Source organism: Stegodyphus dumicola, chromosome 10 (genome assembly GCF_044657685.1).
Source record: "Stegodyphus dumicola isolate Sdum_Otavi_A_Nest chromosome 10, ASM4465768v1".
NCBI classification, from domain to species: Eukaryota; Metazoa; Arthropoda; class Arachnida; order Araneae; family Eresidae; genus Stegodyphus; species Stegodyphus dumicola.
The window spans coordinates 106,968,553-106,996,307 of NC_140777.1; the positions used below are offsets into that span (position 1 = coordinate 106,968,553).

Here is a 27,755-nt window from a genome sequence, read left to right on the forward strand (position 1 = left end):
TATTTCCTTATTCCCCTTGATAATTTATCTTTAAATCTAATTGAGCACTGAATGATGACTTGTTCCTAAATAATTTTATTCTGCTTTATAACACGACATAAGTGTCGCCATCTAGGAAGTAATTTCAGAACTACTGCCAGACTCTGGAAAATACAAATTGCCATCTGTTAGAAAACTCTGCTATATAAGTTTTTTACTACAAGGTAAATTAACTCAGTTATGCTGTACCCTATCCAACTTAATATCTATATTAACCTAATTTCATAGAAATAACTATTATTGCTTTCCATGATCCTTTTCCTTGACTTCAAAATAATTCACACCACCTAATATTAATGTACATTATGTTATTACGTTAACTCCTTTCCCAGGCAAATGCCTGTCTTGCAAGTAGATGCACTTACTTTTCAGATTCACCATTGGTAAAGACGGCCAGTAGCTCCGCCAACTTCACCAAAGTACCTCCAACGCCTTCAACTCAGATGAGCCCTCGCCATTCAGACGCTAGCACGCAGCATTTTGCATTTACACTGCCGGATATTCGAACTAGCTCAACAAAGGACATATCTGAAGACTCATAACCTTGTACCTTCACAAGATTTATTTATCTCAATTACGAACTTTATAACGTAAGGGTAGAAAAAGATATGCCATTTTCGCATGAGTTCCACACAGGATGGGTTTTCATAACCTGGGTGGCGGCGAACAAGTGTTTTCTAACACCTGAGTCTTCAAAGCTTTACGGCTTCTGACTTGGCACACATCTAAAAGAACAATAAGCACAGAAGCATTGTTGCCACACAAAAAAGGAAATACAGTCAAAAGTCGTTAATTCGGACACCCATAATCCGGAATGATCTATAATCCGGACCTCAAAGCTACAAACTTTCTGCGCATGCGTCTGCGCGTAAGACCTTTACGGCTGCTAATATGCATGTGCGCATGCGCGTTTAATGTATAACGGACGGTATAAGCTAAGCTAAAATTATATAATTCAGTTAATGTTGCGGATTGTGTTGTTTCTTAATCTTCGAATTGGATCTGCCTTATTTTTTGCAGACTGTTAGAGCAATTTTATAAAAGTAAGCTTGAACTTTCGATTATGTCAAATAGAATTTACAATATATATTTACTAATATGTAAAGGATTTACAAAGCGAAAGTATGTTTCGAAATCCGAAATCTGTTTATCAATTTCACGCTGCGGCGAGAGTGGGAAACGCCGCGGCGCGCAATGAGTTGGAAGTTGATCTGTCAGCACTATCCTTATCTTCAGGGTAGATGTTTTTATTTTATTTAGCTTATAATTCCTTACTAAATGTAGTATTTCATCTCGATGTACTCCTTTGATGTGATTTAAATCATGTTCCTCGTCATTATAATTCGCTTCCGATAGTGAAGAAAGTGACACAGAGGTTATTGAAAACGAAAAAATTTCGATTGACAAATTAGTCGGTATTCTCGACACAGCAATTATAGGACATGAACAGCGGAACTTTGTAACTAAACAAGAAATTATGTCTGTTTAATAGAATTAAAGAGAAAGTATTATCACATGAAACGAAGCAACTTAAACAACTTACATTGAAAGAAATGTTTAATAAAGTAAAAAATAAATATTAACCTTTTTCTTTTTGTAAATTTTGATAGCCTTTAGATCATAATTGTTCTTTATTTCATAAATTATGGTTTCATATTTTTAATTTTGTAATTTCTGCATGCCATCTTGCCAGATTTAAACTGATAATCTATAATCCGGAAAAATCGATAATCTGGAATCGGCGAAGTCCCGACGAGTCCGGATTAACGACTTTTGACTGTATGGTTACACACTTAACACAGTATTAAAACAAAAACACAGTTTTGAAAAATAAACGATAATAAAAATAGTAATAATAAAATGCTTATTTAAAAATACACAATATTGTCTTGGTTATGCAACATGGTGTGTCACAGTCTTTAAACTTTTTATATATAAGTATCTATTATTGGATCAACAAAATTAAGTTTTTGGTTCACAATGAAATGTTTCTAACCTGATTTTCCAAATCTGTTTTACATGCCTGTTGACAGTGTGAATAAATCTTCCGTCCCACTTAGACATGGTCAACAAATTAAGCCGCAGGTATTTAGACACATGGTAGTTTGTCAGCCAAGTTTGGAACAGACGGTAAAGAAAACAGTGCGACACCATCCGTGTGTACCTTACCATTTCGAGCAACATTCGAAGTTCCCTTCTCATTCTCAAAAAGTATTAGACCTACAAACTTGCAATTTTGTATGTCTATTAGAACTCCCTTGAACATATTGAATTCAAAATTTTATTAATCTACCTCTTATTGTTATGGAATCAGTAAAATCTGAAAAGTGTAATTTTTATCACTCACTGACTGACTTGCTCATCAAAACTAGACCATTTTTTTAATGATTTAGATACTTGAAATTTGGTATCAAGGTACATCATAAGGCATATACAAAGAAAAAAATCTAAAACTTAAAAAAAAAAAAAAAAAAAAAAAAAAAAAAAAAAAAAAAAAAAAACATTAGTATCGAGGTTAAACCAAATAATACTCGTAACAAGCATTTGACAATGTACCAATAGATGGCATTACACCGATCGCCAGTTTCCGCGCCACTCAGATGCTAATCAATGCTGTCGAAAGTGAATAAAACCTGTTTATGATAGATGAAATGGTAGTGCAGAAATAGAGTGCAGAACCGGTTGTTTTTTCATTTTGGTAGTGAGTTCGGACGTAACTACAACAATCTCGAAAAGAATATGAACAGCTTTCAAAAGATAAAAGTGTTGCTGTTCAGTAACTAAAATTTAAGTAACGAAACAGATGTTGTATGCAAATCAAACAACAGAACACACACACACACACACACACACACACACAAAAGAAAGCCTGAATCTATACTTTAAAATAGAATTTGAACATTTATATTGTTTAATAATTAAAAATAGCTGTTTAAACTTATTGTTTACATTTTTACGTTTCTTTAAAAATCTAAAATTTCAAAAAACTGTATTATTATTAAGGTTAAACCAAATAGTGTTCATGGAGAATGTCGACAATTTAAGAAATTGCTAATAAAAAGAAACCAATGCAACATAAATGTAACATTTCCACCATTATGGAAAATATAGAAATTGCTAATGAAAAGAAACCAGTGCAGCGTAAACGCAAGAAATAAAAAAGAATTGATGGTCACATATTTGCTTAGAGGCTTTTTCATTCGAGTGAATAAATGAGAACGTAACCTTTAATTTAGCATTTCAAAAATTAATGATATCATAACAACATAAATGTGAACAAGTACAGTAGAATTCCAGAAATCTGTAAAGCTTGGGACTAGAGGTTGTGAGGATTTTGCGATTTCAAGACAGAAGAGATAAAGCATAATATTCAGACTAAAAGTGCAAAATGAATAATGTATATTAGATACATTTAATTAAACTATTATGTACATTATTGCGATAATTTATTATATGTATTAAATTATTATATACATTATTGCAATAATTTATTATATGTATTAAATTATTATATACATTATTGCAATAATTTATTATATGTATTAAATTATTATATACATTATTGCAATAATTTATTATATGTATTAAATTATTATTACATAGATAAATTGATTATATTATATGTACATAACATCGAGGTTTGCCGATTTCGCCTCGTGCAAAGATTTCCGCTTTCGGATTCTGGTGTTAGAATCACTGTTGCTGTAAAATTTCAACAGCTTTTCTTTATTTTTCTGTGTATCATACACAATCATGTCGCAATTCCATACCATTCTGCTATGAATCGAAGAGTAGCACCTGCTTCCATCTTTTTCAGAATTTGCCCTTTTTGCTTTACTGTCAATGCAACGTGTTTACGTTTTACAACGTTGCAAGCAGTAAAATCATGAGTGCGTTTCTTCTAACAAAGTTCAGAAAATACAATATGAATCCTGAACTTGAACAAAGAGTTGAGTGAATGAGTGCGTGAATCATGAGTGTGTTTCTTCTAACAAAGCTCAGAAAATATAATGTGAATCCTGAACTTGAACAAAGAGTTGAGTGAATCGTCTGCTTTCTTACCTCAATGCAGATTAGAAGGGGGAAAAACTTTTATCATGATATCAATAATTTGGTATTTCCGTTATGACTCATTATTATTCGGTAATTATGACACCATTATTCGGTAAGTAATTTTTTCTTATATATTATATTATTTCTTATATATCACCAGATATTTTGTACTCAGTGTTGCTGTTTCCGGAACCTATAAACTGAATGTTTATGTTCTGAAAGGCAAGGCGGATTTCAGGTCGGCTGATTTTCGGTATTTGACTGTAATATATATATATATATATATATATATATATATATATATATTTATAAAAAAGTCAATTGCTACTTAGGTCAACAAAGAAAAAATTTATTTTAGTTACTTTTTATTAACATTTTTTCATTTCTAATTTATGAAGCTGATGGTGGTCTATAATTTCTCATTCTATCCATCTCTTGTAATGCTTCATTATTGCAAGGAACCTTACCAGTGAGTTTTACCAATTAATATTACATCTATTGATTTCACACGGCTCAAGGCTTGACCTGCTGCGAAGAGTTTTACAGTGAATCTACAGTGCTACCTTGCATCTTATGTACTGTTGTTGCCCATGATAGTACTATTGGTAGCATTCTTCGTTCAGCAGTACCGTAGCTGCGTTTGGTGGGGAATTGCATTGATATTGGCTCGATTCTATGAACACCATTATTGCCAAAGTTCACAGTAACTGATGGAATGTCTCGTTCATGCATTTGCGCGCAGTGAAAATTGGGCCAATGAATTTCAGTAATGAATTCAACCGCACATCAGTATTTGATCTTAACATCACTTAAGCTTTGACAAATATCCCTAATTCTGCAGGAAGACCACTAGTTTTATTGATGTCATTTGGTATTAATATGTGGAAAAAAAACTGTATTAACATCAAGTGTCATCCACTACAAGTTAAAAAAAATGAATTTGAGTGGATAAATAAAAAGTATTTTGTTACTGATTGAAAATTTGAACAAGTTATAGGGAGAGTGTGAGCTAATATTAGGAATTTTAAAAAGGCCATGTTTGGTGTAGTGGTGTCACTGACAAAAGAGTTGAGATCTAAGGGATGGATTAGCAGTTCCTTTAATCAAAGCTGTAGAAATGTACTCTGTGTGCAATGACAAAATAAAAAGGGGGAAAACAGTTTTATATCTCCCATTCTGCTGGGCCGATTAACAAAATTAAATTTGCATTTTTCATGTCTTGAAAGTACGACTTAGTATATGTATTATATGTATAGCATTGTTTTAATATAGGTATTTTGACACAAAATAATGCTTTTTCTGAAATGACATGCCAATGTTTTTCCATATTTGAGTATTATGACTCGTATTATGCCAAACTGCCATTTTTTGTAAAAATTGCATGAGTAGTTTTTAAAAAATTAGCTCCTCAGTGTTAATTGAATTTGATATATGCAGTACAAAGTCCGATATCTAGACTCGTCGGGATTTTAGCGGTTCTACATTTGGGATTTTTTTGGAAATTAGATAATCAGTTTAAATCTAGTAAAATGGCATTTAAAATTATAAAATGAAAAATATGAAATCATGACTTGTGAAGTAAAGGATCATTTATGAACTAAAGCATATCAAAATTTACAAAGAAAAGCTTAATATTTACTTTATTAAACAATTCTTTCAATGTAAGTTGTTAAAATTGCTTTTTTTTTTTTTTTTTTTTGTTGTTGTTGTTGTTGTGCTGATACTTTTTCTTTAATACTATAGACAGATCTTATTTCTTATTCAGTTGCAAAGTTTGATTGTTCAAGTCCTGTAATTGCTGTGTAAAGAATTCTGACTAACTTGTCAAGTGGAACTTTTTCAATAACCTCTGTGTCACTTTCTTCACTATTGGTAGCAGTATTTTCTGAATCTAGAACCACACTACCAATTATGCCGTCTGTTAATTGATTGATGATTGAAGCTTCCTTTATTACCGCTTCTCCACATTTCTTTACAAAATCCATCAGTTGAAAAATTTAACCTTTAGTTTGCGATATCTGAAAACCTTCAAATTCATGGCTATCATCTTCATCATCCTCACCATGAAATGTGGTAGTTGGCTATAAATTATGCTAGGCATTTTTTGAAGTATCTGGCGATGCATCCTCCTACAATCTTGTGATGTTCCCCACAGCAGATTTTATGCTAAATTATTTCAAAAATTCCTGAATGGTCTTGCTATTATTCAAGAAATTACCATGGTTGTAAAAATGCTGCTCTATATTGCATTTCAGGGCACCACTGTTCCAATATACATAGACTGAATAGTGGATGTACAATTTAGGGTAAAGAATAATACAAATACATTATCTTTTAGTAAAATTTGAAGTATGAGCCATACAATTGTCTGCAATCAGGAAAATTTTTGCGTCATCAGGTAAAACATCCGAATTCAAATGTTGCCGAGCCTCGGGTATGAAATAATTTTCAAACCAGTCATTCATTTACCTTTGTGTCATCCATGCTCTTTTATTTGCACAATGTATAACAGAGAAAATCTGACTTCTTTAAATGCTCAAGGTCATGTATTTTTTTCGATTACGAAACGATGACTTGTGCGTGCTGCAGCATTTGCACAAGCTAAAATTGTTGGTCTTGCTTTGGAATCTTTGACACCAGTTGGAGCCTTTTCTGTACAGGTTGCCAAGGTATTTCATGGTACATATTGCCAGAAAGACCAGTTTCATCAGTGTTGTAAATTTTTTCGGGTAGAGACCCCTTGTATTATGGCGAAGTTGTTGCTTGATTTATGGTAGCCTGAGTAGTTGAATGTTATGGAAACCCTACTGTGACGTAATCGAGTGCATGATTCTGGGAAATTTTGAATTGTAAGCATTTTTGTGGTGTGTGTTGGTGTGAGTCTTTAGACGGTAGAATGGCCGAATGTAGTAAGGTTAATTTAAAGTTTCTGTACGATTTGGAGCGAAAGGAGAAAAGAGCTTTCATTGACTGGTGTGTAAATGAAGGTTTACTTAGTAGCCGTTATAAGTGTCCTGCATGTGGGAAGGATATGCCTCTAGTCGAACTTAAAAACCGTTTAGATGGATTTGAATGAGTTTGCAGGAAGAAAGGTTCAAATGGTCACTATGTGAAGCGTTCGATCAGAAAGAGTACCTGGTTTAAAAAATGTCATTTGAGTATGATTGATATTTTGATTTTTACGTGGCTCTGGGTGTACGAAGCGAATTCAAAAATCATGGTAACTGAATATTTGCTTTTGGTAGTGCTTAAATGTATAACATGTTATTCCTTTTTTATGTTATTTTATTGTTTGGTTTAAAATGTATTTTATTAAGATTATGTATTTTTTGTTTGCCTATATTGTAGAATTTGGTGCTCCTTTGACTTTTTAAGTGAAAATATATCGATGTGTACATGGACAAAGTAAAGGGAGTGCGCAATGCGAGTTTGTACAATTCTTGGATTTTTTTTAAGTGAAAATAGGTCGAGGTGTATATGGATAAAACATGCGCAATGCCATTTTTGTGCAATTCAGGTATTTTTTTTTTTAAGTGAAAATAGGTCAACGTTTAGATGGATAAAGTCAAAGGAGTGCACAATGCCATTTTTGTGCAATTCAGGGATTTTTTTTTAAGTGAAAAATAAGTTGATGTGTACATGGATACCGAGTTTGTGCAATTGTATGTCTTGTTATTTTGGCTTTGCCAAAAATTGCCGCTTCGTAAGCCAAAATAACGAGTCAAAGAATTGCACAAAATCGGTATTCATGCACCGCCAAAAATCGCCAAGTTTCGCCAAGGGGTACCCTAAACTATACTTTTACCATTTTTTCTGGAGATTTTTCACTATTATTGAGTTCAATGAACTCATCTACAAATAGTTCAGCAGCTTCAGTATCAGCTGATGCTTTTTAATTCCCATATATCATATCGATTTTTAAACATGCTGGGTTTGGTGTAACCTTGATTACACATGTTAGTTATTATTCTTGAGTAGACTCCCGTTTTCCCCTCTATCACGCATTTTCGGGGGGAAAAAAAAAAAAAAAAAAAAAAATAGAAATTTTTAATGAAAAATTAAATATAACTAAATGATAATGTAATAAATTTGAAAAGAAAATAAGAATGAAATGTTTTTTTTTTTTTTTGGTATTTAGTACATTTTTTTTTTTTTTTTTTTGGTTTGCCGTAATTGACGCTGTTTTTTGTGGTCGACGGCATTTTCCGTAAATATCAAAATATTTATAACTATATTTATCTAACAGTTAATTTTTAGTTAAAGTTACTTTCCTGTCCATTCTTAATTTCACCTTACAACTTTCAACCGGAACGTATTTTCAGACTCGAGGTCAAATGCAAATGAGTAGGCAAAAATGGTATTCAACTTTGAAGTTCTACTGACTTCATTAGAGAGCTAGATATTCTGAGCAGCGCGTGTTCGCCTTTTAGGCTACTCTCTCTCTTAAGCTCTTACGCTTGGCTGTACCTTAATAGCTTCGCTGTTAGTTAGCATTAAGGTGCCAACTCTGTTAGAATCTTGATAGTTTCGGCTATATCTTTTTAATTTAGTTAAGTTTTACTTCTTAGTATTCCTGATTTCAAGCCCAAGTGGAGGCTTTATTGTAAACTCCAAGAAGGAGTTGGCTGTTAAATTTATTTTGAATAATAAAGGGTATTAAAGCCTTCTTGAGTTCTGCTCTCTGTTCACTGAACTAAGTGATTATTCACTTACCAGTTCTTAAGGTTCCTCGTTCTTAGTTGTAACTCAAAGGCAGGACTTTTTATTTGAAATTTTTGAAGCTTTATTTGAAATGCTTCTAAACTCTTTTTTTTTTTTTTTTTCCAGTTAAGCCAAAAGTTAACCAGTGTGTTATTTTTTAAATCTGCAGTTGGAGTTCGATCAGAGGAAATTTCTATCAATTGTTCTTTTTCTTAGCGATATAAAATTTCCGGTTTGGAGTTCGATCAGAGGAAATTTCTATCAATTGTTCCTTTTCTTAGCGATATAAAATTTCCGGTTTGGAGTTCGATCAGAGGAAATTTCTATCAATTGTTCTTTTTCTTAGCGATATAAAATTTCCGGTTTGGAGTTCGATCAGAGGAAATTTCTATCAATTGTTCTTTTTCTTAGCGATATAAAATTTCCGGTATATTTTAACAAAATGGATTTCTAATCCAATTTTCTTTCTCAAAATCCTTGGGAAAATAAATATTGAAATTATTTATCAATGAAAAACAAGAATTTTTAATGTCGGATACTAATTCTTCTATTTTCAAATGATTTTCGGTTAGAAAACTTTCTAAAAGTGGCAAAAAACTTAAAATATTATTATCCAATTCTTTGATTATTAGCTTGAGTTTTTTTTACGTTGCCTTTATTTTATCTCTAACAGTAAACAAATTATCATTTTGTCCTTGTAACCGTAAATTTAATTAATTTAACTTTCCAAATATATCAGCTAAATATGTTAAACCTGCCAACAATAATTCACTAAATAAACATTTTTGCAATTCAAATTTTGAATTATGATGGAAAATTTGAATTTCTGTTCGAAGTTCAAAAAGACGATTTAAAACTTTGCCTCTGGATAAGCGCCTTCCTTCGTAATGTAACAAAAGTGTTTCATGTTCACTGCCCATCTTTTGGCATAAAATCGTAAATATTCTTGAATTTAAAGCTTGGCTTTTAATAAAATTAAAAATTTTCACAGCTTGATTTAAAATAAATTTCAGGCTTTCAAGGATTGCTTTGGCTGTTAAAGCTTCACAATGTATGGAGGGGTGAATAAATTTAGTTTCCGGTTCGACTTTCTTTATTTGAGAAATCGCTGGGGAATGTTTTCCTGTTAAAGCTTGAGCTCCATCGCTGCATACAGCAATGCACTTATTCCAAGGAATATCAATTTCAGACATAAAATTGTCAATTACTTTGAAAATTTAATTTGCAGTTGCTCTATTATGAAGAGATTTAAAAAATAAATAGCAATTTGTTTATCTTCTTCGAAACATATGTAAACTAATAATTGAACAAAGTTCATTATATTAGCACTTTCATCCATTTGCAATGTGAAATACTCACTGTGTTTTATTTTTTGAATAAATGTCTCTTTTATGAAATCTGCCATTTGATGTTCTCGTCGAGTTACTGTATCATTTGATAATGGAATATTATTAAGTTCATTAGCCACTTTTTCATTCACTGATGTGTAAAGGATATCTTTAGCTGCTGGTAATACAGTACAAAGTCCGAAATCCGGACGTCCATTATCCGGAATGATCTAAAATCCGGACCTCAAAGCCACAAACCTTTTTTTTTTTATTAATGCTTTATGCATGCACATTTGATTTTTCCTTCCATAATAAAACATGTGGAGATTTTCACTTAAAAATTCGGATTCTTAATTTCACTTAGGCACTAAATAAAATACATCGTTATGAAAGAACAATCATGTATGCATTTTGTGAGATTAATAATTTGGCTCCACAGCTGAGTGTTGTGCTTGGCATTACATCTCAAACCAAAACATTCACTATTTTATATCCCTGACACCAACCTGGCCAGTCATTATATATATTTTTTGCTTTCAACAATACATGTTTATCAATACATGACAGCTTCAGTAATAACTCATGCAGTGATGTCTAAACTTTTTTTAATATTAGTATTGAATGACAAGAGTAAGGCAACCTTCTCTGCTAACATTATGCTTGGTGACGATTATAGATTTGTTAAATGCTCTAAGAAATGTTGACGAGGAAAAATTCAACAAAAATTTCTTTTCATATGCTAAAAATAGATTTCGTTAATGAAACTCATAGGTTACATTTAGTGCTATTTTAATTAAGAATAACTGATATGTTATTCACCATAAACCCAGAAGTGGGAAGAATTTAGGGAAGACACAATTTTTGGAATTTGCGGAAGCACCGAGCGGCAAAACTAAGGGAGGAGAAGTTTTTATGATTTAGGAAAAGCACTGGGATCCAAAGCTTAGGCCTGGTGAAAATTTAGAACTTAGGAAAGCACTTTGTAGCAGAATTTAGGACCTGTAGAGACTGCACGGGGCGTTATCGGGCGCCGGCCCTAGATAAAGCCTTAAGTATATGTGGGAGTTTATTTAGGACTCGAATTAGTTCGAAGCATGTGCAAGAAATAAATGTAGGTATAGTAAATAACTAAACTAATACAATTCAGGCTTAATTCAGCATGCAATAGGAGCAAGGCAAAATTTAGTAAAACAACGTGGCTTTTGTCGCCAATCTTGTGATACACTGCCAATAATGTATAATAGACACTATTAACCCTTTGAAGGGCACCAGTATATAGTATATACGGGTTGTTTGTCACTTTTTTAACCTCCTAAAAAATGCTAATTTTTCAACACCAAAAGCTATAATCATAAATTTCTAGTGTTTTCTTTTGATTCTAAAATCACCACGGTATGAATGTTCAATATTTTGAAGTTATGAAATTAATATACCTCGTTCCAAGGTATCATGTTTGAAGATTGATAAATTTTATTGGAGGGAAAGAAAAAATTCAAAATCTGCAAATATATGATGTACACATGCTGAATCTTATATATTTACTTCATTTTCGTCAGAAATGATAATTAACAGAAGATTATTTATACAATTTTAAAACCGGTATATAATATATATACCGGCGCCCACACTGAGGGTACCACGCCAATAGATGGCAGTACCAGTCTTCTCCTTTTCTACTCTGTGACATGACAGAATTTCTTTACAATTATAACAGTTTCTGATGTAATAATTTTTATGATTAATTTATAAGTTGTTTAGGATTCAATATTTTGTTCATAAAGGGAGGGGAGTTTACTGACCCTGCGCTGGGGCTGAATACAAGTATATTAGTTTCTTTACTGCACTTGAGTTTCATTCGTCTCTGTTTAGCTAAAATTTTTATTTCAGCATTTATCCCTTTCCCAAGAGAAAAACTTATCGATTTCAAAATTGCCATCTGGTGTCAAAACTTTACACACTTGTGGGGGTTAAATGTGGCATCTTAGCCTCCAAAAGACACCCGTTGCTTCGTGTTTTACAAAATCCTAGAATGCAAGGAAAATGAGAGATGATTGACAACTAATTTGTCATTCGAGAGTCACGCCTTCTTCCCTTTGTGAGGTGTGATAAGATCACACAAAGGGAAAGCTCACTTAAAATGGAAATGTACTTAAAGTCCATCTCATAGTGTAATCACAAAAACTGCTGGTTTGAAAGCATGCTTTTATTCTTCAGGGAAATTCTTTATTAATTTCAGATGAAAGACTAGGAAACACAAGAGAAATTTACCCTTTGGGTTAGGATAAAAGTAGGTTGTTTTGGAAATAAATTTTCACAGTTGGTAAAAGGAGGAAAAATATTTCTAAGGCCCATTTTAGATGCAAACTAAAATTTATCCAAAAGTTGAAAAAGAGCCACTAGGAAGCCGAAGGGGTTGAAAATCAGAAAAAGAGCTTTGAGGTGTATCAAATAATAAAATTGTTTAATGGCGTTTCTTACTGAACAAAAAGATATATTACAATCTATATTTACAAAAAATAAAAAGGGGACCCTTACAGTCCTCGATGATCTAAAGTGTGTGTGCGTGGAGGGGGGGCGAATCTTCGTATCATAGTATGAAGCATGGTTTTTTTCACGTATTATCTAAAGCATAAAATACAACTTAAAAAATGCAACATACTTTCTGAGCTGAGTCGGTCGTAGTGCTTCATTTTTCAATTTTTTAAATTTTCGGCTGAGTTACATCTGCTTGTAATATTATACTACAGTTACAGCATGATACAATTTACACACTGATCAAGTTACAGTGTTATATTTGCTAAATTTTTTTATAAAATAATAATATTGAATTTAAATCAAGTTGAAAAGCTTTTTACCCATATTTTACATAAGTATGGTTAGTTGGGTTGCACCATCAAAGTGCATAAAAACATAAATTTTATTTTTGAAATTTTAAATGTCTGCCGAAATTAAAAAAAAATTTGTCTTTAGACTTTCATAACTATATTTAAGCACTTATCACTGCAGACGCACATCAAAAGTACCCAAAATTAATTAAAAAAACAAAGATTAAGCTACTTGGCATCTACTTGGAAAAAAATGTCCTAGAGGGGCGCCGGTATAAAATGTATACTGGCTCTCAAAATTCAGGATTTCTCTCTAGATTTTTTTGAAGTCTCAATTTTGTGTCCTTAAGGTCCATAAATTATAGTTCATGCAAAATTATACCACAGTTTAAATTATTTTATATATCACTCCTCAAAGGGTTAAGCTAGGCTAAAATTATCTTTACTGATTCTAAGGCATTTCAATTAATGTAGCAGACTGCACTGCTCCCTGATCTTCTAATTTGATCTAGCTTATTAGTTTTTGCAAACTATTGTTATTACGGCAATTTTATAAAAACTAAGCCTCAACTTTCAATTATGTCGAAAAGAGTTTCCAATTCTGGAATTGCCAAAGGAATGTGGGCAATAAAAAAGCAGAACCATGTTTCGATGTCTATTCGATGTCTATTAAACAAAAAGTGGAATTGCTGCAAAAAATTGAGAAAGGCATATCTGTCTCAAAATTATACAAGAAGTATGGCATTGGAAAGTCCACTGTATATGACACGAGAAAAAGAAACTTTTTGAATTTTTTTGTGGAAGCATCTTAAACAACTTACATTGAAAGAAATGTTTAATAAAGTAAAAAAATAAATATTAAGCTTTTTTTTTTGTAAATTTTGATAAACTTTAGATCATAATTGTTCTTTATTTCATAAATTATGATTTCATATTCATAATTGTATAATTTCTGCATACCATCTTACCAGATTTCAATTGATGATCTATTATCCGGAAAAATCTGGAATCGCCGAAGTCCCGACCAGTCCGGATTTTGGACTTTGTATTATATTATCTTTCACTAAAAGTTTAAGTGAAGTATGAGCCGAACTGTTGTGTACATTAGGACAATTTTTGTGTCATCAGGTAAACTAACCGAATTCTGCAGAGCCTTGGGTATGAAATGATTTTCAAACCAACCATTCATTAACATTTGTGCCATCTGTGTTCTTTTATTTGCACGATATATACAGTCAAAAGTCGTTAATTCGGACACCCATAATCCGGAATGATCTATAATCGGACAAAGCTACAAACTTTCTGCGCATTGACGCGTGCACGTAAGACCTTTACAGCTGCGAATATGTGTGTGCGCATGATACGTTTACACATGCGCGTTTAATGTATAACGGACAGTATAAGCTAAGCTAAAATTATCTAATTCAGTTAATGTTGCAGATTGCGTTGTTCCTTAATCTTTGAATTGGATCCGGCTTATTATTTTTTGCAGACTGTTAGAGCAATTTTATAAAAGTAAGCTTGAACTTTCGATTATGTCAAATAGAATTTCCGATATATATTTACTAATATGTAAAGGATCTACAAAGCATAAGTATGTTTCGAAGTGAATTAAACAGAAAGTGGAATTGCTGCAAAAAATGAATAAAGGCATATCCTTTGATTATCTAATCATTCCGAAATATGTTTATCAATTTCACGCTGCTCTGCGGTGGGAGGGAAACGGCGCAGAGCGCAATGAATGGGAAGGTGATCTGTCAGCACCATCCTTATCTTCAGGGCAGATGTTTTTAATTTTATTTGGCTTATAATTCTTTACTAAATGTAGTAGTTCATCTCGATGTACTCCATCTTTGATATGATTTAAATCAAGTTCCTCGTCATTATAATTCGCTTCCGATAGTGAAGAAAGTGACACAGAGGTTATTGAAAACGAAAAAATTTCGATTGACAAATTAGTCGGTATTCTCGACTCAGCAATTATAGGACTTGAACGGCGGAACTTTGTAACTAAACAAGAAATTATGTCTGTTTAATAGAATTAAAGAAAAAGTATTATCACATGAAACGAAGCAACTTAAACAACTTACATTGAAAGAAATGTTTAATAAAGTTAACAAATAAATATTAAGCTTTTTCTTTTTGTAAATTTTGATACCCTTTAGATCATAATTGTTCATTTCATTAATTATGGTTTCATATTTTTAATTTTATAATTTCTGCATGCCATCTTACCAAATTTAAACTGATGATCTATAGTCCGGAATCGCCGAAGTCCGGATTAACAACTTTTGTCTGTATATAAAATGGGAAATTTTTCATTTATGGAAACCTGAGCAGTTTAATACTATGGAAACCCTATTATGATGTAATACATTGCGTGATTGTGGTGAATTTGAATGATGGGAAAAGATTTGGGCTCGTTTAAATGTTTGAGGTCATGTATTTTTTCGATTACGAAAAGTTTACACTTGTGTATTCCTGCAGCATTTGCGTATGCTAAAATTGTTAGTATCGCTTTGAAATCTTTAGTACGAGTTGAAACCTTTCCTATAGAGTTAGCCAAGATATTTTGTGGTATGTATTGCCAGAAAAGTCCAGTTTCATCAGCATTGTAAATTTGTTCTGGAGGTAACTTTTAACTATTAATGAGTTCAATGAATTCATCTGTAAAATGTTCAGAAGCTTCATTAGCGGCTGAAGCTTTTTCACCTGTAATTCTGAATTGCCTTATACCATGGCGATTTTAAAATTTTGTTAACCAACCTGTTGAATATGTGCTCTTTGTTTTTAAGTTCATTTCTTTGTGAAATATTTTAGCTTGAACCTTCAATGGCACGTCCTTGCTGCGACACTGTCTGACCTTTTCAGTCCTCACTTTTAGCATAACGAATAATTTTTCTGTTATTCATTGTGAGTGGTGTGTCAGAATCCACAAAACATTTAAAAAGTTCCTTTTTCTGTTTTCTTTTGTCATATACAGTTGACCTCACAATGCCATACTCCTTGCATAATTTTGAGACAGATCTACCTTTATCCATTTTTTGCAGCAATTCCACATTTTGTTTAATAGACATCGAGACATACTTTCACTTTGTAGATCCTGTTGCAGCTTGAGAATTAGAAACTCTTTTTGACATAATCGGAAGTTCAAACTTTAATTTTCATAAAATTGCTGTAATAAAAAAAAACCTGCAAAAAATAATTAAGCCGGATCAAATCAGAAAGCTGTACAATCTGCTATACTGACTGAAATTCCTTGGAGTCATTAAAGTATAATTTTAGAATAACTTAAGAGCGTCTGCTATACATTATTGTTTATGTAGCATGAGATTCGATGAAAGACAAGTTATTCTGCTAAATTTTATCTTGCTTCTATCGCGCACTGAGGCAATTAAGCCTGATGGTTAGAGTAGATTTAAGGGTGTCTATTGGATTATTGCTAAGTTGTTGTTTCATTTATCGGCAAGTCTTTTTTTCATTTATGGTAACCTGAGCAGTTGAATGCTATGGAAACCCTATTATGACGTAATAGGTTGCGTGATTGTGTTGAATTTGAACGATGGGAAAAGATTTGGAAAGGTTTGTTTGTGTGTTGGATTTTGGATAAGAAGTATGTTGTTATTTTATGGTTTACGTGGTAAAATGGCTGAATGTGGTAAGATTAATCTGAAGTTTCTGTATGATTTGAAATGAAAAGGAAAAAAGCATTTATTGACTGGTGTATAAATGAAGGTTTGCTTAGTAGCCATTATAAGTGTCCTGTTTGTAGGAAGGAAATGTATATGGTTGAATGTTGGAGGATACTAGCACTATGGAGGGTATTTTTGTGCATGCTGCGATGCCATTATACAGATTCTAGTTCAGATAATTTTAGGAAGCTTTTGGATGCTGTTAAGGAATTTTATTTGACTGAAGACATGTTAATTCGTAAATAAGATAAGTGGATATTTTCTTTGTGTAGTGCAAAGAGGAATTTCCTTTTTTGTTATTTCATTGTTTGATTTAAAATGTAGTTTATTGAGATTATGTAATTTTTTGTTGGCTGATTCTTTGACTTTTTATGTGAATATAGATCAATATGTATGGACAAAGTAAAGGGAGCCTGCAATTATTTGATATTTTTTTAAAGTGAAAATAGGTCGATTTGTACATGGATAGTGAGTTTGTGCAATTCTTTGACATGGTATTTTGGATTTATGTTGCGGCAAAGAATTGCACAAACTCGGTGTCCTATACTGCCCCAAATCACTAATTATTGCCAAGGAGCACCCGTAAATATATTTTTTCAAAGGTCAAACTTTGAGAGCATTTATTTGCATTTGTACTCAAGCAAAACAAACTAATAAGCATAAAAATTTCATTCTCTAAAAGACAAATCAACTGTATAGCCCCAGCTCATAAGATTCAATACTTCTTTCCCTGAATCACTAATGTTTCAAAATTTCCATAGTATCAGCCTAGGATAGAGCTATGTCTGACAGCTTGGTCAAACAAGACCCAAAGTGAACTAAAATATTTTGTGCAACGAAATTTTGGTCTTCCAGCTCGCTGGCCGAATTGCTTGTTTTTGCATAGAAACTCTTAATTTTAATTGTTAAAATTATTTTATTTTAAGCTGTTTTTTACTGTATTTGATGTTTTACGTTATTCTGTATTTTACAATTTTTAATGAAGTTGTTTTGAGATTTTATGTGTTTTTGCCTTGCTGCAAAGTGAGAACTGATTTAATTGAATGAGAAATATATCTCTAATGCAATAAGTTTATATGAAATGCAGTAAAAAATATGTATAATTTATAGGTTGTATAATGAAGTCGTGCTTTTCACGTCAGATGTTTGTGTTTAGACTGGGTTCATTATATTGGGGTTCATATTTAGAAAAATTCTTAAATTACCTCAACTCTTAAAGGAATTTATACCAAATTTTTTTGTTTAATAGTGAAGGTAAATTACTAATTTGTTTTGTATTCCCGTGGTTACAATTTCTCAGTTTCCCGAGGAAAAACTGTCCTTATTTCAAATTTGTATTATTTGAATTTTTTAATAAATATCAAAATATGGGAATTTGTCATTCTAGGCATAAAGCAGAAAGATACAATAAAGCAGAAATGTTTATATATATATTTTCTAATTTTTAGGTGTGTCAGAAACTAAACAAAGCACTTCAAATAAGCCAGCGGCAAATGATACTCAAAAGTCATCGGAAAGGTATTTTCACTTCATTATTTTTATCGTTTGGGGTCCTGTTTCTGTAAACTGCAAATTTTTTCATGTGATGTAAACTGAACTTAACTAAACTTTAAAGTAAATAAAATTTGATTAAAATATTAATTAAAATTAATTTACCTGGTATGTGTAGCATACAATTTTTCTAGCAAAGTTTTATTTCCTGTCTTCTGATAAATTCTTTTATTTCATCTATAAGTTAAAATCTGTATCTGGCATGCAGTTGTGTTTTCTATCCCACCTTCTGTGAAGGCAGAGCATTCTTTGGAACTCCTTTCAAGTCAAAATGATGTAATGTGAAGAAGCTATTACAGTCAAAAGTCTTTAATCCGGACATCCATAATCCGGAAGGATCTATAATCCGTACTTCAAAGCTAAAAACTTTCTGCGCATGCGTCAAAGCTGGCGCATGCGCGTAATACTTTTACGCATGCACGTTTAATGTATAACGTACGGTATAAGCTAACCTAAAATTATCTAATTATCTATTTCAGTTAATGTTGCAGATTGCGTTGTTCCTTAATCTTCTAATTGGATTCGGCTTATTATTTTTGGCAGACTGTTAGAGCAATTTTATAAAAGTAAGCTTGAACTTTCGATTATGTCAAAAAGAATTTCCGATTCTGGAGCTGCCAAAGGATCTACAAAGCGAAAGCATGTTTCGATGTCCATCAAACAAAATGTGGAATTGCTGCAAAAAATGGATAAAGGCATATCCTTTGTTTCTCTAACCATTCCGAAATCTGTTTATTAATTTCACGCTGCTCTGCGAAGGGGGGGGGGACGTCTCGGCGCCCAATGAACTGTAAGTTGATCTTTCAGCACTATCCTTATCTTCAGGGCAGATGTTTTTATTTTATTCGGCTTATAATTCTTTACTAAATGTAGTATTTCATCTCGATGTACTCCGTCTTTGATATGATTTAAATCAAATTCCTCGTCACTATAAATATCATGAATATACATCAAATAGTTTTCTGGTTGCAATTTTCTATGTTCTACGACTATGTGTAATGTATGCTTTACGCATGTGCTCGTTGAAAGAAATGTTTTATAAAGTAAACAAATAAATATTAAGCTTTTTTTTTTTTTTTTTTTTTTTTTTTTTTGTAAATTTTCATATTGTTTAGATCATAATTGCTCTTTATTTCATAAATTACAGTTTCATATTTTAAATTCTATAATTTCTTCGTGCCATCTTACCAGATTTAAACTAATGATCTATAATCCGGAATTGCTGAAGTCCCAACTAGTCCGGATTAAAGACTTTTGACTGTACTATTCATTTAATTTTTATGGGAAAAAATTTCAAGCATTTCTACATCACACAAAAATTATGTGTTAAAACATAAAGTAACAGTAAAAGAAATATAGGTATGATAAATATATACTTGATATAAATAGAAATAATATTTGTTCAATATAATACTAGCATCCGAAACTGAAAATGCAGAATGTTGGAAGCCATAAAGGTGACAGCTGTGACAATCATGCATTTAGTTTATTGTGTAGGAGAGAGCCAAAGCAAAATAGTCTGTTATTTAAATGTTATTTATGTGTATCAAATTACTTTGTCTATATTTTCTAATCCTGCCTAGTTGTAGTATTGGCCCTTGAAATTTATTAGGCTTTTATGTAAAATATATTTGGTACTATGACTGATATATTTTAATTTCCAATCGTATAGTTCTTAACAATCAATCAAAACTTGAAGATTTCTTTTACTGTATGTGCTATATTGCAGTTAGTCAGACTATTGTACAATCATTATAGAAAACAAGCACTGAAATGAACTTTATTTGTAAAAATAAAATCACATTTCTTTCATTTGGTAACAAAAAGAGATACTAAATGTATCTTTTATTAAAGCAACATTTTGTAAAGTGGATCACATCTGTGCTGATGTTAACTGCTTAATATAATTGAAATTTTTTATTTTAAAAATTTTGATTTTTTTTCTAAGAAGAATTATTGATGCAAAGGTGCATGACATTGTAAGAAATTTGAATGTATAGAAGTTGTTCTCACATTTTTTAGTTGATTTTTGTTGTGATTACAGAAATATTTTATTTAAAATTTTTATGTTTTAAATGTTCTGTCTGATAACCTTTATTCTTCACCATCTTTATATCCTGTAATTTCCAAGACAATAGAGTCTTTTGTAGCAAAAGGTATTTTATCCCATTGCTCTCTAAGGAGTCTAAGGAGGCAAGTCTAAGGAGGCTGTAGATCGATTTTTGGACAACCCACTTTAAAAGTCCAAAAGCACAAAAGTACATCGGTAATAGATCAGGAGATTTAGTAGGGATATAAATGAAGGGTATGGCCGTGATACCTATTTCTTGATCCATTTTTTCCAGGAAATAAACAGTAGATTTTGACGTGTCGCTGCTTGCTTTGTCTTGATGCAGTTATACTGATTGATCACACTGTGTGTAAAAAGAAGATATTTCATATTTGAAAATTGGGTATAAAAATATTTTTGATAATATGTGGAGTTGATCTTAACATTTTTCTCCATTGTCTTTTTTTTAAATTTACAGTATTATTTTACAGTATAATTATTTTTTTAAATTAAAAACCAGCAACAATCATATATCCCTTAAAACTCTTTAGATTCCTTGAACCATGTTCTAAGATTTTTTCCTCTCCCCTTTGGTGATAATACATGGATCTCTTTTTGTAGCAGTCGTTTACGTACACCCAAGATTCGTCTATGTTGATAACATTATTCTATTTGTGTCCAGGTAAAAGTTTCTTATAAAGAATTATGGAGGCATGCTTTGTTTGGCGATATGTTGTGGAGAAAGATGATGTACATTATGTTTTTTCACCTTTTAAAGATTAAAATCAGCATTAATCACTTTGTTTACAGTTGACACTGAACATTTTGATGATTTTGCAACTGTCTTTTGACTTAGTGGATCTTCTTTTAACATTAAAGATCTAACTTTTGTAATGTTTGAAACATTACGTTTTTTTCCATGGATACATATTTGGAACAATTTTTCCACATGAAGCTAAAGTTTGATGTTTTTTCCTTTGTTGTTGACAAAGGGCTTTTAGTCTCGAACCTCATTTTTCTTATATTTTTCAATTTTCTAATAACGAGCTGCTGGCATGGCCAGCCACTTAAAGTAGTAACTATAAAAAAGAAAATATATACATAATGCTTTTAATAAATCCATTTGCTGCTGTTTCACGAATCCAGTTGGTAATTAATAAGAGATAAAGAACTCAGGGTTGCCACGCTACCTGGAAAACCGGAAAAAGGCAGGGAATTCGGAAATTGACCAAAAAATTCAGAGAAAAGTCAGGGAATTTAAGTGTTTTAGTCAAAATCTGGAAAAGTCAGGGAATTTCATACAACGATCCTGCCAAAAAAGGCGAGTTTTGCGCTGACGTCGGAAGAGATCATTTTTTTGGCGAATTGTGTATCACGTGAGTGTCATTCGGGCAGCTGGCATAGAGCCAATTTTCACAGCTCCAATTTGATTGTGTTTTAGAAAGGCAAATCAAGTTTCCCACAACTTTTGGTTTCCAGTAACCTCGAGAATCGCATGTGCAGTGCATGAACTAAAGAAAGTAATATTAAAGTGTGAAATAAATATAAAATACCTCAATTTAGTAAAAAAATATCATTAAATAGATTTTCTTTCATTTAGCTGCAGAATGTCTGCAAAAAAAGCCTTATTTTATTCCAGATTGGGAAGATTCTAATCTCAATCTTCAGTGGAGAAAACAACTCCTATTATAATTATATTTGTGTTTTCAAGTGTTAAGGTGCCTTTTAAGAAGACACCTCACACAAATTAAATTTACCTGAAATCTAACCTAACTTTTAGCATTGCGTTGTGATTTATAAGAACCGGATTAGCCTCATGTTGAACTGGTGATGATCATGAGTAATAATTAAATAAAACGTACAATTGTTATCCAATGTATATATCTTAAATTTTATTAAGTTTCTTAAGTGGAAAAGTAAACAAAATTATCAAACAAAGTGTACCAAGAATAAATAAGAATAAATGTCCTCTGAGATTTATTGAATAATTAAGTGAATTTGCTACACAGTACAAGTAATACCATAATTAATTTACCTCTTAGCACAGCCAACGTACATTACGCGGATAGACTTGAATTTTCTCGAAACATACCTGGAAAACCTGGAAAAGTCAGGGAATTTCATTCTCCTGTTTGAGTGGCAACCCTGATATATCAAATTCTCCTCTACTTTTATTATCTTCTACCAATATTACTTTTGGTTTAAGAAACTGTATACAGTTATTTAAACCTTGAATATAAAATTTTATGCAAAATCTGTATTTTCTACTTTAGTTCTTCAGTAGCTGCAACATCATCTGCACCAAGCAGTGTCCAGAGTTACAGTCCACTTAGTTACAGAAAATACAAAATTTCTGAAAACTCTGTTTTTCTCCTACAATGCTTAAATTCAAAATTCAAATCAATTTTTAAAAATTCAAATGCTAACACTCCTTTATTGGAATTAAAATTGACATCTGCAGAATTTACAAAACTCAAAGAAATCTGCTCTCGGAATATAGCCTTATCAGAGAAATGGGCTGCAAATGACTCCTAATTGACATAAGGCTTCCTCTCTTATACAAGGAGTCATCGTATAGTCCCAGATTTTTGGACTATTTCTTATTTCTTTCCAAAGCCAGGATTCTGGTAGTTGATCGTCATCAGATGTATCATCAATAATTATTCGCCTATACTTTCTTTGAAAATTACATAATTTGTCATGTTTACGATTGCCTGGATTAGCATGTTACAGAAGTTGTGGAAATGTTCCGAATGCTGCGCGAGCTTGTATACAATTTCGGCCCAACATATTCGAATCTAAATCGTAGGTTAAGGGATTAATATCACATAGGGATCATCTCGCTTAGGCATGAATTTACTTATTTCCTGTAGTGGGCCTTTGCTGATGGAGATTAACCCAGATTTTATCTCCAGGAGTAAACAGTTCTCGCAAGATGTTTCAAATGTAGAGTAATTTCTGAAAGGAAATTATCATTCTCAATTATGGCTTTTATGTCATGCTCTACATCATCCAAGTTTCATAAATTGTGTGCAAATTGGAGAAATGCAGCAGATTCTCTGGTTGAATCACATTTGGTTGTATTTGAAGCGAATCTTAAAAATGACAGTTTATCTTATCTTTAAATGCTTAATGGCCATTAATGCTATCAGCCGTATCTAATTTTTTTTTTTTTTTTTTTAACTTCTATCATGGGTCTGTGGAATCTACCAAACAATGAAGGTGATGCTATTAGTTTCTTACAAGGCTATAACATATTAAAAAGTAAATGCCAGTGTTCCAGTTTGCACAAAATGAAATTGAGTCAATCGAAGAGCGCATGGTGATGTTTGAAAGACATGGAACTAGTAGGAGTATGAGTCGACAACTAGTATTTAGTGGCATTCACATGGTGGTGGAAAGTTGTAGCTCAAGATAAAAAGCCCTTTGAAACTATTGCCAAACATTTTCCATCCAAAATAAAGAAAAATTAATTGTATCAAATTACCTCGTAAACAGTGCTTCTCAGTTAATACTTAAGTGCTGTTATTTATTTCTTAGATGGCACCACAAAAAGTTATTTTTAAATATGGAAATAAGCACAAATTAATAGGAATATGTAACTGTAAATGGCTTCATTAAATTAATACCCATGAAATTTTTAATTCCATTAAATTTCAGTGGCTTCAGAATTCAGTAATAATGGCTTCATAAAATGAATTCAGTAGCTTTCATATTCAAAGATGTGATAAAATGAAAAGAAAAATAAATTATTAAAGGAACCATCAATTTTAGTGGTACCATTTAAATAACTAACTAAAAGTAATAGATTGCATACTACATAATTACCCCCTTTTTTTGGTGGGGGGACATTGTTTAGCTTTCATGTATACAGATAAGGAAAATATCTTTTATAAAAGATGTGGATTTTTAGGCTAATGGCAGAAGTCAAATGCATAGCATCTGTAAAAATAAATGCATCAATAATTTATGCAAATGAATGGGTACTTACGTATTAATGTAACCACCTTGATGTAATATGGTGATTTTTTATGATTTTTTATGATGAAATGGTCAAAGCTTTTTATTGGGTGCAGTTTGATGGTTTTCATGCCTTTTTTTTTAAAGAAAGATTAGATGGTTATCGTAGTTGATAAAAATTACCAACGTATGAAAAGGAAACATACCTTAGCAATTTAAAATATAAATTGTAATTATTAAATAAGGATCGCATGATGTATTAAAAAATAAAACATTTACATTCCTCTACAAGTGTTTCTGTAAATTTTTTGAAGTATTTTTCTCCAGAAGTTCAGAGTGATCTGTTTTCCCTTAAAAAAGAATCAGAGAATTACAGGTACTTGACTTCATGCAAACCCTGGCAAACAGTGGCTATAAACGAGGAAATGCATTTCTTTGTTGTTCCCATTAGAAAATGTTCAGCAAAATTCTGTATTCCTGCTATAAGTTTCCACAGTTTCTTGTATTGCTGGCAAATTCTGCAAGCTCTTATTTTAAAACTAAGTTAAGACAAAAAATATGATTTGCTTATAAAAACCATTAGAATTGGAATGCAACAAAAAAGAATGCATACAAAAATTGTTTAACTGAAGGATTGTTATGAGCATGATCACCAGAGTACTGTACATTCTGAAAATTTGGCAACTTCTACTAATCTGGTTTTATTAATATGTAAGTACCAATGAGTAAATGAATGAATTAGGAGGAGACACGTAAAAACATATATTAGGTTATAGTTACTTTTATTCATAGACATATAAATTAAAACATGTTTTATAAATTCCTTACTTTCATTCAAAAACAGAATGGGGAATCACTGGGTCATGAAATATTTGAACTGTAATTAATTTAGCCTGAATGTTATTTTCGTAAGATAGGGGTTGGCTGTATGATGACAAGGATAAAATTCTGATTATTCTGTTTTTATGGGCTAGAGATAGGCTGACTGATGATTATGGTAACAGTTGTTTATCTGCAGGAAATTGAGGTTGAGAGATAAAAGGGAAATGATATAACACCGATTTTAATTCACATCTGGTTACAAGTATAAAAAGTCTTAGAAAAAGTGATCTTTAGAAGAAAGTAGTTCTAATATTAGTAAAAATAATCCCTCTCTTCACCATGCAAGTGTTCAATATTTTCGTTTGCTGCTTAGCAGCTTATTTCATTCATAGGAAGCTGTTTAATTTCTAACAAATATGTCAAATTGATATGATTCTTATGCTAAAGTATTGTCATTATCTTTATAATGTAAGATAAATAAATTTGTTTATTTTTATGTGTTTTTGACACTTATATTGTGTAATTCATTTTTTAATTTTATTGCTTTTGTAATATATTTAAATTGAAATATTACTATTGGTTTAAGAAACTGTATACAGTTATTTAAACCTTGAATATAAAATTTTATGCAAAATCTGTATTTTCTACTTTAGTTCTTCAGTAGCTGCAACATCATCTGCACCAAGCAGTGTCCAGAGTTACAGTCCACTTAGTTACAGAAAATACGAAATTTCTGAAAACTCTGTTTTTCTCCTACAATGCCTAAATTCAAAATTCAAATCAATTTTTAAAAATTCAAATACTAACACTCCTTTATTGGAATTAAAATTGACATCTGCAGAATTTACAAAACTCAAAGAAATCTGCTCTCGGAATATAGCCTTATCGGAGAAATGGGCTGCAAATGTATCTGAAAATTCTGATGTGTCAAATGCTGAAAAAGTGCTGAAAGTGAAACGTCCATATTTGCATGAGCTTTTGAAGTGTATTTCAGATAAAACTAAGCAATCATCTTTGAATATCTCGGGAATCTCTGTTGCAGATTCAAAGACGTCTGTGAAAACATACAGTAGGGCAAAGAACAGTTGCACCAATTCTAATCAAATACTTATATCAGGAAAAGACAGTAGTCAGCTTCTAAATGCAGGCATTAATTCTAATATAAGGCGATTATCAGATAGCCATCCTAGGGGTGCTATGGATGAATATGAAGTGTTTTGTGAGAAAGAACAGAATCTTAGAAAATTGCTGGATGCATTTCCTGGAGCTGACATTATGGTATGTAGCTAATTAACAAAATGTTTCAGTGCAATTGAAATTTTAATGTTCTAACTGTTATTTTAATGAAAAAACTTTTGTAATACTTTTCATGGTAGAAGTTTAAAAAATATAAACATAAAGCTTTTTAATATTATTTAGCATTTTATTTTATTATAATGTACAAAATTCTTGAAATAATTTATTTTATCGAATCTATGTATGCTATATTGTCATAAGTGCTATTTGAACAAACCTTTCAGGTTCTGTAATTTGTTTTGAATTAATATTATTAATATTGCTGATGAAATCATTAAGAAAAGAAAATTTTTCTAGTAATCATGAAGAAAAGAAAATGTATCTATCTTAGGTTTGAATAGATTTTGCTATTCTTTCATTAGAATTAAGTTCAGAATTAGTAATGAATAAATATTTTTGTTTTGATTATAATTCATTTGTTGAGAATTACAATTTTAACTGAGTTATAGATAAACATTGAAATCTGCTTTTTATTTCCTCTATGAAATAGATTTCTGAAATTACTTATAAATGAATAGAATGTAATTAATCTTCATTATGGAAAACAAAGTAAGTGTTGCGTAGGGGAATTTTAGTGAAAAAATTAACTGTTGAGTTTTTGTTTGAAAACTGAAGGATTATGTGTGGCTAAGGTAATCCCTTCAGTCTGTCTCCTGCTGCCATCTACATGTACTATTTTGAGGTCAAATAATATTATAAACTTTTTTTTTTTTTTTTTTTTTTTGTTGTTGTGAATCTGGGACATTCATTTGTACTTTTGATGGTATAAAGATGATTGAAGATTTTACCTTTTCTGAATTCAGTTAATCCAGCCACGTTTGGAATTCAATCTACTAACTGCCTTCCTTTTCTTGATATTCTAATTATCTGAAATGAATTTAACTCCTTGCCACTATAAACTTTTCTTTGTTTGTTTCCTTTCTTATGCAAAACCATGTCATCCTGCTAAACAAAAAACAATAACTTTGATGTGTATAGGCCTTCCAAAATTTTTTGTTTCTGAATCTGTTGCTGTCTCATGAACTTACTTATTTGAAATTAGTTGACACTGACAAAATTTGTTTCCCATGGCCATTGATAAATACTTTAAAAACATTTCATCTCACCATCAAAAAATACATTCCTGTATTAGAAGTAACAGTAATAGCCATGTTATTACATTTCATCCTTCTGTCAGTTAAATAATTGTTAAAATTTACTGGAAATTCAACTTTCAGGTTATTTTTCCATCTATCAATAAAATTCATTGTTTTGTTCAAATGCTTGAATCCAGAAATAAAATAATCCAGGGATTGAAACTGTAATAACATATCATATAAAATATTAACTTTACCTAAAAGTAACATATTGTAACAACAACAACAAAAAAAAGGGGGGAATTGGTGGTTCACAGCTCTGTGAGATCTACAGTTAAGCCAGTACTCGGCTATCTGGAATA

General features: G+C 31.5%; 1 protein-coding gene across 2 annotated transcripts in view; it reads left to right on the plus strand.

Moving 5' to 3' along the window:
* The window catches only part of Etl1 (SWI/SNF-related, matrix-associated actin-dependent regulator of chromatin, subfamily a, containing DEAD/H box 1), a 135,399-nt gene that overhangs the window by 6,341 nt on the left and 101,303 nt on the right, over positions 1 to 27,755 (plus strand). For both annotated transcript variants that reach the window (XM_085825367.1, XM_085825368.1), the window contains exons 3-4: positions 18,087 to 18,156; positions 25,675 to 26,299. In XM_085825367.1, coding sequence (XP_085681493.1) covers positions 18,087 to 18,156; positions 25,675 to 26,299 — 695 coding nt within the window. The remainder of the gene's footprint in view (positions 1 to 18,086; positions 18,157 to 25,674; positions 26,300 to 27,755) is intronic.